This window comes from Heliangelus exortis, chromosome 19 (genome assembly GCF_036169615.1).
Source record: "Heliangelus exortis chromosome 19, bHelExo1.hap1, whole genome shotgun sequence".
Taxonomy (NCBI): Eukaryota; Metazoa; Chordata; class Aves; order Apodiformes; family Trochilidae; genus Heliangelus; species Heliangelus exortis.
The window spans coordinates 3133239-3145106 of record NC_092440.1 but is presented as its reverse complement, the minus strand read 5'-3'; the positions used below and the strand labels follow the sequence as shown (position 1 = coordinate 3145106).

Genomic DNA, 11868 nt, shown 5'->3' with positions numbered 1-11868 from the left:
AGCTGTTCCCTGCACTGATGCTCTCGGATCCAGGAGGGCAGGTCCTGTTTCACTAACCTCATCTCCTTATGTGGTCCACAATCCATCACTTATTGGATGAGGGAAGGGCTGTAGATGTTGTCTACTGTGACTTGAGCAAGGCCTTTGACAGTTACCCATGGCTGCTCATGACTTGGATGTGCACACCCTTCAATGGATAAAAATCTGGTTGGATGGCCAAGTGCAAAGAGTTGTGGTCAGTGGTGTTAAATCCAGCTGGTGGCCAGTCACAAGTGGTGTGGCCACTGTTTAACAGCTTCACTGATGATCTGTATGAAGGAATACAGTGCACCCTCAGTAAATTTGCAGGTGACACTAAGCTGAGGATTGGGAGGCTCTGCAGAGGGGTCTGGACAGGCTCGATGGATGGGCCAGGGCCAATTATATGAGTTTCATCAAGGCCAAATGTCAGGTCCTGCACTTGGGCCACAACAACCCCCAGCAGCTCTACAGCCCTGGGGAGGAGTGGCTGGAGAGCTGCCCAGCAGAGAGGGACCTGGGGCTGCTGATTGACAGCTAAACATGAGCCAACAGTGTGCCCAGGTGGCCAACAAGGCAAACAACACACTGGTCTGTATCAGGAACAGTGTTGTCACCAGGACCAGGGAGGTGATCCTCCCCCTGTACTCAGCCCTGGTGGGGCTGCACCTCGAGTGCCGTGTTGCAGTTTTAGGCACCACAGTGCAAGAAGGAAATGGAGGTGCTGGAGAGGGTGCAGAAAAGGGCAGCTGGGCTGATGAGGGGTCTGGAGAACAGGTCTGAGGAGGAGAGGCTGAAGGAGCTGGGGCTGTTCAGCCTGGAGGAGTTTGAGGGGAGACCTTATTGCCCTCTACAACTCCCTGAAAGGAGGCTGTGGTGAGGTGGGTGTTGGCCTCTTCTCCCCAGTGGGCTGGTGATAGGACAAGAGGTAATGGGTTCAAGTTGCACCAGGGAAGGTTCAGATTAGATATTAGGAAAAATTTATTCAACAGAAGAGTGGTGAAGCATTGGAACAGATTGTCCAGGAGGGTGGTGGAGTTGCCACTCCTGGAGATATTAAAAAAAAAAGTAGATGCTTTGGAAGATGATTTAGTGGTCAAGGTGCTGTAGAACTGATGGTTGGACTCGATGACCTTGAAGGTCCTTTCCAACCATAATGATTCTATCAAACAGCCCCAAATTGTGTATACTTGTAATGTCAGCTGAACAGGGCTGGTCGCCAACAATCAGCAGAGATTCCTCCTGGGGTCATTCCCTGAGAAGTGATTTACCTACTCTTTCCAAGGTCCAATTCTTGCTGTTTGCTTGGCAGTTCTGTGGGAGTGGCAGCTCCATGGGGGTGGTTTTCCACACCAGAGGTCAAAAATCCCATGTTCCAGGTAGGAAAATGGAGGTGGCTGTCAGCTGCCCTGGGTCCCTGCTGCCAGCAGCACTGCATCCCGTGGGATCAGCTCTGCACAGCATGGTGTGCAGGGATGCTCCTGCTCTGTTGCCTGCAGACATGCCCTGTGTCCTGGTTTCATTTTGTGGAGGCAGCTCCATGAGGATCCGCAATCCCTCTCACAAGCCCTGGGGGCCTGTGGTCCCTGCAGCTCTCATGTCTGCAGGGTAAAACTCCCCTGGGAATTTTTTTTTTTCACAGCAGTGAAGGTCCAGTTAAGCTTCTCATCTCATCTCGTCTCATCTCATGAAATAGAAGCTGTGTCAGTGAATGGCCTGGAAAACCTCTGGTAGTCAGAGTGCAAGACAAGCAGTGACCTAAGATAATCTGTATACAAGAAAGATCCTTCCTCTGCATCCAGGGATGGTCTCAAAAGTCATCGAGGGAAATAAAGGACATAATTGGGGCATGCGGTAAGAAAAAGCACACAGAGATGCTGACACTGCCAAACCGGGTATGACGGAGAAAGAACAGAGTTCCTGGGGAGAAGCGATCCCTGTCTCCAGAGGAGAGCAGAGAAACGTCAGTCCAGAAGGAAAACGTGAAAGGAATGACATGGGGAGGGACGGGACGGGTTATTTCCAGGAGGGTACCCTGGGGGTGGGCGGGGGGCGATGTCCAGCCCAGCTCGGGCGAGCGGGAGCGAAAAGCACCTCTAGGCGTTCCCGGGGCCAGCGCGGCCACCCACGGCTCGGGGAAAGGGGGTGAGCGCCAGGGACCCCTCTCTGGGTGCCTGTCCCGCCTCTCCCCGCCCTCCGCCCCCCGCCCCTCCCTGTCCCGCCCCTCTGCCCCTGTCGCCCGCCGGCTCCGCCGCAGCTGCCCAGGTATGCGCGGGGGCCGGGGGCTCCTCCCGGGGCTCGCCCCGGTGGGGGGCGACGGGTGGGGCTCCCGGTGCTGGTCCGAAACCTCATCTGTGGGCGGGGGATGGAGAGGTGGAGAGTAAAGGCGGAGGGAAACAGCCCCGGCCCCGTGGGCTCCTCTGCAGCGGGAGCTGGCGGGGGGAGCGGGGCTGGGGGCAGCGGGACCGGGGGGAGCGGAGCCAGGGAGCAGCGTCAGATGCATTGGCGAGCGACGCACTCTCACCTCTCTCGAGATGCAGCAACTGCTTAAGTAATGAAAGCAGGGGGGGAAAAAAAGCAAGAAAAAAAAAAAAAAAAAAGCGGGCAGTGATTGCTGTCGGGAGAAAGCCGCGTTTCTTCTGAAGCCCTGGTTTTGGGGCCCCTGTTCCCCACCCCAGAGTGTCCCCCAAGTTTGTTTGTCCCTGTTTTGGGGGACTAACAGGGCAGCAGCCCCAGTGTCAGAGCCTAGCAGCGAGACCCCGAGCTGTGCTTGCAGGTGCAAGTCTGCCTGGGCATGAAAGCGTGGGGAGCCGGCGATGGCAAAAGTGCGGGGGGAATGCACGGTGCGGGGGGATGCACGGTCTCTTTCAGGGGGGAACATCCCCTTCTCGAGGCGGCGGATGACAGCCGGAGCTCTGTGGTGCTGTTCTTTAGCTGTTAGTCTTGGAAAACGTTCTCATGATAAACTCCTTTTGCAGTGCTTGCAGTTTCTGCAGGGAACACGGTTTTCTCTTGTGCAATCGTGAGCTGGCGGTAACAGCACGGGGAAGGACTTGGCTGCCTGTAACAGAGCGATACAGAATTAAAACTCTTTTGTGTTGTGAAATGTTTTCATTTTCACGTCCAGCAGCTTGCTCCTGGGGAGGATTTTCAGCACTTGCGCTTTTTAGTGGAATACCTTGGAGATCCGCACCAAATGTCTTGCTTTATTATTGATGGCAGAGTATTTCCAATCCAGTTTGTAGGGGCCGTGTTTGGAGGGGTGGCAGTGTCAGCTCCGCCGAATGAGCCTTTAACCTGGAGCCCATAAATCGCTGCAGCAGCGGCAGCAGCAGCAGTTCAACAACTGTGGTTAATTGCAGCCTGACAAGGGGTCCCGCTGCGCTTGGGGACCCGGCGGGACACTTCAAACAGCAGCTTTGTACCTCTGCTGCCGCTGGCACAAGCCCCTGGTGACAAGGTGACAAGGTGCCAGGACACGTCCTCCCCGTTTTCGGTGAGAAGGGGCCAAGCAGCCCTTCAGAGGCACTGGAAGCTGCTCTCACCGCTTTGCAGAGTGAGTTTTGCTTCTGTTTCTTTGGGCTATCCCAAGCAAATTTCCCAGCAAAGCCAAACCCGCTCTCTGCTCCGGGTGGGTGCGAAGGAAATCTCAGTCACAGTCCAGAGGCAGATGGAGAGGGCAAGGTTTGGCTGAGGTGTGCTGAGGAGGGGGCTGTAGCACCTGAGAGGGCAAGGTGGGGGAAGGAGGGGACCAGTGGGGCCACAATGGTGTCGGAGTTGCTGGGGAACCCCCAGACTGGGGCCAGGCAGCAGGGTTGGGATGGGTATGGAAGCAGCAGGAACGTGGAAAAAGGAGGGTCAGGCAGAGGAAAGGGGGAACTGGGTGGGAAGAAAGGAGGTGAAGAGCTGGAGGTTGGGGTGCCAGGGAGAGGAGAGCAGGGGTCTGCTGTGCACCAGGCCCCCGAGTCTGCCTGTGTGGGCAGGGGCAATGCATGGTGTGTCCCTGCCAGCAGTGTGTGGGGCAGCATGCTTGAGGGATGGCAGTAATGCCAAGGAGGGATTTTCCCCCAGTTGGGTGCCCTGTGCTGGAAGGCTGGTCTGCATTGGGAGCTGGGGCTGGGGAGTGTGGGAACCCCATGTTCACCCTTTGTAGTGCAGCTCCTGAAAAAAAGGGATAGCTTCAGGATGGAGATTCAGCCCCAATTTTAAAAATACACCTTCTCCCTGCCCTAAAAATGTCATCCCCTCTCACTCTCTCTCTTGTATGACTTCATTGCCTGGCTTTTCCCAGGCTTTTTTTGAAGGGGGATGACACCTCTGCACCTTCCTGGGGTGACTTCCTGGGTCAGAGCAGGGTATGCTGTGCACAGCACAACATGAGGACCCCCAAGACTCTGGCTGTGCCTGGGCTCTGTTCAGAGTCCTATGTTAGGACAAGGGACCTGCTGGCCCTGGCAGCAGAGCCCAGCTTTTCTTGGAGATTGGGCAAGTTTGACCCTGCTGAGCCCAAACTTGCAAGGAACTGGAGCTCCTGATACTAAACTGTGGAGTTTCTCCTCATGGTCATAGGCTGTGGCAGCTTGGCTGTGCCCAGGGGGGTGTAGAGGGTGCAGGATTGACCCCTGGGTGGGCAGAAGGGGAGGCTGCAGGCAGCTCGGGGTGTGAGCAGGGCTCCATGCTGTCAGCTGCCTTGGGTTTGGTGGGAGGCATGGTGAGGGCATGGGGGGTCATGGCAGGGATCCTGGGTTTTGGAGGCTTCTGGAGCAGGAGTGAGAGCCAGTGGGCTGCAGGGAGCATCAGAATCCACCTTATATATTTTTACTAATGGCTTCTGCCCACAAAGCAGCAGATGCTGCTGAAACTTGCTGAAGAGGAGGTGCAAAGCATCGCTGGTGGCTGGAGTTGCCCCACTGAACAGAGATGGAGGAGAAGTGAAGCATGAGGCTGTGCACAGTGGGAACTAAGAGTGAAACAGGAGATGCCCATCAGGAGGTCAACGACAGAGACATAGAGTCAGAATGTCAGGTTGGTAGGGACCTCAAGGATCACTTGGTCCAACCCTTCTAATATTATTGTTGATGTGAGATGTCTCATCAAGATGAGACTTAAAACTTTCCAAGGTGAGGGAACCCACCACTTCCCCTGGGAGATCACTCCAATGTCTGATTGTTCTCAGAGTGAAAAATTTTCATCTTGTGTTCAAACAGAACCTCCCCAGGAACAACTTGGGCCCATTTGTTCTTGACTTGTCCATGGGACTCCTTGTAGACAAGGAGTCTCCATCTTCTTTGTAGATATCCCTTAAGTACTGGAACATGGTAATAAGGTCTTTCCTAATCCTTCTCTTCTCAAGGCTGAACAAACCCAGATTTCTCAGCCTCTCCTCATATGGCAGGTGCTCTAGTCCTCTGATCATCCTTGTGGTCCTTCTCTGGACCCTCTCCAGACTGCCCATATCCTTTTTGTAGAATGGGGACCAAAACTGAAAGCAATACTCCAGGTCTGGTCTGAGTCTGACAAGCACTGTGTAGAGTGGGATGATGACTTTTTTATCTCTGTTGGTGATGCCCAGCATCCTGTTGGATTTCTTTGCTGCTGTAGCACACTGTTGGCTCATGTTGAGCCTGCTGTCCTCCAAGACCCCCAACTACCTTTCCACAAGGCTGCTCTCTAGCCAAGTGGATCCCAGTCTGAACGGCACTCTTGTTCCCAGGTGCAAGACCTGGGAGCCATGCAGGGTGATGCATGGTGTGATGGTGGGGCTGGGAGATGAGTTCCACTGCTGGGTGCCATCACACAGGGTGCCATCACACTCTGAGTCCTGGTGAAGTTCAGAACTGAGTGGGCCCATGGGCCAGAGCCCAGACTGCCTGCAGGATGGGCTGTGCTTTGCAGGACACTCTGGAGAGGATGTTGCAGGGTTTGCACTTCATTTTGTTTGTAGGGTGTGTCTGAAATGGGTCTGCTGCTGGGACTGCTCCCCAGATCCTGCTGGGCCTCGTGTTAAAGACAATATTTTCCAGGGACAGAGAATTGGCAGGGAGGCAGCGCTGCGGCAGATAGGGTATGGCTGAGGATCAAGGGTTGTTTGTTTCCACAGCAGGAACCAGAGTCAGAGCCAATTCTTCCCTGTGAGTATGGAGAGTGCCACCAGATGCTCTGAGCCTCCAGCTGCCCTCTCCTCCTGTATCTCAGTCCGTAGACCCAGATCTTGCTGTCTGGAAGAGGCTTGAGGTGCTCCTTGCTCTGCAGAGTGGGCAGGGCTGCTTGCAGATATGAATAGATATCTCTCTCTTCCAGGAGATGTGGAGGTGCCAGGTGTCTTTTGTTCCCTGGTGTATGTGGCATTGCATGCTGTAGGTGAGGAGCCTAGAAGCACAGGGCAGCGTGTGCTCAGGCTTATAGACAGGAGGGTTTTGCTTTCTTGTTTTTGGAGATCGATTCTGTCCAGAGTTAAGAGTTCAGATGGAAAACCAGCCACGTGTAAGAACCAGTCAGAGAGTCTTCCCTGAGCACTAAGTGTGGTAGAAAAAGATTGTTACTGGCAGACATCAAAAACCTTCCTAAAACTCCAGGTTCCTGCTGGGACATTGCTCCTGAGTACAGGTGCCTCCATTGACCTTTTCCTGGCTATAGGTCCTGCTGTCAGACCTGGGTGCATTGTGATGACCGGTGAGATCTGGGTGTGCAGAGCACAAAGATGTTGGTGAGACCAGTTTTAGGTCTCTTTGTACTGAACAGGGTGGAGAAGATTCAGATGTGCTCTGACATGGATGTCCTGAGAAGGAAGTGCCAAGTTCTTCAAATGGTGTTAACATTGCTATGAGTCCAAAAATTATCTACAGACTGATCACACTTCTGAAGGACCATGTTCCCTAACCCTAACCCTAACCCTGAGGCAGAAGTGGGTGTGTATTTGCAGACAACAGAACTGAGAGGCAATAATAGGAAGGTTTTATTGTAGGCAGGGGCAGTTAAAAACCAGCAGCTCCTGTTGAGCATGGAGCTGTAGGATGTTGCATTAGAAGACTTAGATTAGAGATGACTGAAAACTGGAAAAACAAAGCTGCCTCGTGTAGGAAAGGTGAAGAGATCATGGACACAGCTGTACTTCTGGTTCTGCAGCAGCAGGGAAGCTCTGCCCACCAATGACCCCAAGGAGCCCTGGCAAGGGGCCGTGCTCAGTGCTGCAGAGGAAGGCCAAAATCCCCCAGGGTGCCTGTGCCAATCTGTCAGGAGGAAAAAATTCCTTCCTGACCCCAGAAGCGGTGATCTGCTGTTCCATGAGCATGTGAACAAGGCCTCCTGCCCAGCCCCTCAGGGCTTCACTGGCTTCAGGGGACATGAACACCTTCCCTCCCTTCGCTGGAGTCATCTTGGGAGCTTCCCAGCATGGCAAAATACTCCAGAAATTACAGGTCTTGAAGAAAAGAGAGGCCACAGAGCCCCTCTTCTTGGCTCTTTTCAGTTCCATTTAATGTTTCTCCTTTGCAAATGAGCTGCTTGGGAGGCTCTGCAGAGGTCTGAGTGCTCTTTGCAGACCTCAGGCAAGCTTGTGAGCTTCTCCTCCTCTGAGCAGCTGGTCCTACAGGGGTGCCCCTCAGTGCCTCTTATCAAACAGCCTCTGCCTGCTTGGCACCACGTGCCATGGCACTGCTCTCCTCCCCTGTGCCCTGGATTAGTTATTCAATATGCTTCAGGCTTTGAGGTTCCTCCTGCAACTTCCTGGGACTTGGTGGAGCTCATGCCATGCACGGTAGAAAGTTTGAAGGTGTGAGGGAAGGAGCTTGTGTGTTTTGGAGGGACACAGCTAAAGACTGATGGATCTATCTGGATATTTGGTGCTGGTGCTTAAGTAAAGAGGAGAAATGGCAGTGCTTGGCATCCGGCCTCTGGCATGCCTCTGTTTTCTTCTCATTGCAAAGATTCTGAGGCACTGTCTAAACTCCAGGAAAAAAACCCTACTTTGCCTGTGTTAAAATACCCTTTAGAAGGGGTTTTAACTCCCCACCCAGATCAGGAGGACTTTGTGAAAAATATATTGCAAGAACATAGCAAATCAGTTCAAGTATAGGTATGGATAGGTAGAATTAATTAAGTATTCTAATTTATTGCTAGTTGTGTTGTATGAACCTTTGCTGAGTTTAGCCAAGGGATAAAACCAAAAAGCTTTATCCTAATTCTTAGTCTGTACCAAATCTGGAAGCACTATCAATCAAAGCTAAAGAGAGAAACACAGCTTGAAGTAGGGACTGTTTGCCTGTCCCAATTCAACATAAAAACCCCCCTCATCTTAGTAGTTTAAAAAATTGGGTTTTGGTGCAAAAGGACCTAATGCTGAAAAGCCTTTCTCAAATAAAGAATTGTTTCAAAGCAAATGGGATATCTGCAGCATTGAACATTACTGGAAAAGGGAAAAATTCAGGACTGGGCAATAGAGTAGATTTCTTTTTTTCCACCACCTAATAACAAAGGAAAAAAATCTGGCTGAAATGTATTTGTGGTTTAATCATTGTGTTTGGGCTGTGACCTATGTGCTTAGAGATTTAAATCCCCAAGGCAGGGCTCTGGAAAGTTATTGAAGTCTGAAGATGTTACAAGGTTTTTTCATAATTTTAATCTTTGAAAAATAATTGAATTTATAAACTTCATAACTGAATTTACTGGGGACTGCCAGCATGGTGTCCCCACCTGAGGTCCCTTTGTCACCTGGGTCACCAGGGGTGCATGTGGCTCGGTGGCATTTCCCCCATGCTCCATATGTTGGTTGTGCTGGTGCTGCCCGGTAACCACAGCCCCGGGACTCCTTCTCACTGAGCTTCTCCCCCCACACAGGTGGTGAACAAGACCTGGACCAGGGGCAGTGTGAGCAGAAGTTTTACCATGCGAGGATGTGCCCGTGTCCCTGCTGAGCTGCCTGCCACCCCTGTCCCCACTGCCTGTCCTGCCCGGCGCCATGGGAGGATGCTTCTCCAAGCCCAAACCAGGTGCTGTGCCCCCATCCCATCATCCATCACTGTGGAGAGAAGTAGGTCAGTGCTGGTGGACACTGGCTGAGGGAATGTTAATTCTTGTCTCCTGCAGAGAGGATTACCATCTTAATAATCCCCCCAAATTCCTTGGCATTCTGGCTGCAGGGCAGAGAGCCACGCGGGGGCTGTTGCAGGGCTGGGGGCAGGTGGGAGGAGAGCACCTGTACCCTGCTCCTCCATCCCAACACCAGCTCATCCTCATTCCTGCCTCTGTCCTCCTGCAGTGCCCGAAGCAGAGCTGTCACCTCCTGCCCCTGGGGTCTTTTTGTCACCACTGTCCCCTCGGTGATGTGGGGATTCCAGCACCAATGTGTGGGCTCCAGCCCTGACATGGGACTCCAGCCTTGATATGGGTGCAACAGTCCTGACGTGGGGCCTCCAGCACCTTCCCTGCTGCCAGACCTTTGGCCAGCCCTTAGTTTTGTCCCTGCTGGAAGGGAATGCCCAGGGAAGGAGCAGGAGCACCCACTGCTTGATTTTGTGGTGTCTTCTCACTCCTACTGAGTCAGGCAATCCAAGCAAGGTCCTGGGCTACTCTCCTCTCTGCATTTTATTTTCTTGGTGAAGCTTGTCCATGCAAGCTGCCTCCAGTGGGAAAAGCAGCTGTAGGCACCTGGCCATGGGTGGGCTCCCTCTGCCTCTGCCATGGGGCTGGCAAAGATGGGTGCAAAGAAAGGGCTGCTTGGGCAAATAGGCTGCTCAAGGGAGGGCTGGGGTAGAAGTGTCACAGGGAGGTGAACGGAGGCATTTCCAGGGTAAAGATAGCTCTGGCAAAGATTTCACAGCCTTTTTGTGGCATTTGTGGTTTCTGTTTCTTGTGGGGAACTATGCACCCTCAGAGCTCTGGAGTGGACTTTCCTGGTTCTAAAAATGCCCCTATTTTCTGTATGGGCAAGAAGCAAATCACACAGGGACAGAGCAGAGCTCTTTCCTCCACCAGTGCTGTGCTGACATGAAGGGAATAGTTCAGATGCAGCCCAAACTCAACAGAATTGATTTGAATACTTTTGAAAGAAGTGTACAAGGCCCATATATGCTCCATTTTATACCTGAGAGAACCCCAGTCCCCCTGAACACCCTCAGCATTTCTTGAAATAGCCCTGACAGTTGCCCAGGCACCTCACTGGGTGCCAGGTGGACCTTTTTGATGAACATGGGTACAAGAGCTTGGGGGTAGTAGGGTCCTGCAGCAATACACAACTATGCTGGCCATACCAGAGGTCAGCCCTTGCAATCCAGCTGCTTCTGCAGCACCTGACCCCACTTGGTGTTTAAGTGTTTAATTCAGAGCTAATTGAGCTAATACTCAAGCAGATGTTTCCATAAATGTGCTCAGAGAGCAGAACTTGCTTTGCCCTGAAGCTGCCACTGTCACCCTTGCTGCCACCAGCTGTGGCTGGGCAGTGGAACAGTGCTGTGGGACAGTGGTGGCCTTGGCTCATCCCTGGAAGTTGACTCCTCCACAGATTTGTAAGTATGCACTTAAGACTCCCCCAAAAGTTTGCTTTAAGGTCAGGAACCTATTTTATCAGTTACAGAAGATGACTGTGAAAGGGATGGAGCTTGCTGGGCCAGCCACACGGTGCCAATCGGATTTCAGAATTAAACTTGGGTTTTATAAACATTTCATTTAAATGTAATTTTCCCCGGTGGCAAATGAAACAAGTTTGCCAGATCAGCCCCGGATTCCTAGAGGGATCATCCCTCAGGAATGCAGGTCTCTGGCCAGGGGGACACCCCATGCAGGGCCCGGGGGAGGAGGATGAAAGGTGGGGGAGAGCCGGGAGGGAGCCGGAATAGGGGGGGAGAAGGAGGACATTATTCCTCTTTTCCTTTTCCTCTGGACATTTGGCCAGCAGCATTGGGGAGTGCTGAGTGGGGATGGCTGGGAATGCTGTCACATGCCAGAGCCCTGCTGCTTTTTGCGTATGTTCTTCTGACTGAGCAAGAAGGGAAGAGCTCAGAACTAAACATCCATCTACATCCCTGCAGGTTCGTGTGTCAGTGGGGCCAGTGGGCTCTCTGGGGGCTTGCTGTCCCAAAAGACTGGCATTGAACTCACCTGACCCAAACACAGATTCAAAAACAAAACTGTGGGGCATCAAACCAAGTGAGAGGTGGGGGATTGTTCCCTGCAGGGTGAATTCAGCAGCATCAACGTCACCGTGGGGCTGGGGGTTGCCAGCCTGGTCTCCTCTGGTGCTGTGCTTGGCAGCAGCTTTGCCACGGGCTCTGCCATGAGGATGCTGCTTCTGCTCCAGACAGATGTCTGATTGAATGCATAACTGTATGAAATGATCCTCCTGTTTCTTTTACCAAGAGGCTTTTTCAGGGACTGGCATAAATATGGGTTTATTGTATTTCCTCAGTCCTGGAAAATCTGTGTCTACTTTTCCAAATGCTGTAGGAAAACAGCGCTTAAGGGAAGTGGCCTCTTTCATAGAATCATAGAATGGTTTAGGTTGGAAAAGACCTTAAAGACCTAGTTCCACCCCCCCTGCATGGGCAGAGACAGCTCACACTGGGCCAGACTGCACAAGGACTCTTCCAACCTGGACTTAGACACTTCCAGGGAGGGGGCATCAACAACTTCTCTAGGCAACCTATTCCAGTATCTTACTACCCTTGTGGTGAAGAATTTCTTTCTAGTACCTAAGCTAAATCTACCCTCTTTCAGTTTAAACTCTTTGCTGCACACCTGTAGGGAGCAGCATACTTTTTCAGTGCATGGTGCTGGGTCTATTAGTTGGCAAGTCCTGCAGCTGGGGGCTGCAATAGCACAAGAAAAATTCACATTTTCTGCGGGTTCAGTGTGGAT

General features: G+C 52.4%; 1 protein-coding gene across 10 annotated transcripts in view; it reads left to right on the top strand.

The window, feature by feature from the left end:
• Positions 1-1663: 1663 nt before the first annotated feature.
• Positions 1664-11868, top strand: part of AIFM3 (AIF family member 3) — a 34713-nt gene continuing 24508 nt past the window's right edge. For 2 of the 10 annotated variants that reach the window (XM_071762953.1, XM_071762950.1), the window contains exons 1-2: positions 2097-2283; positions 8854-9050. In XM_071762953.1, the coding sequence (XP_071619054.1) occupies positions 8975-9050 (76 nt within the window). In that variant the 5' untranslated portion in view covers positions 2097-2283; positions 8854-8974. The other 8 variants (XM_071762956.1, XM_071762954.1, XM_071762949.1 and 5 more) reach the window with 7 other exon arrangements.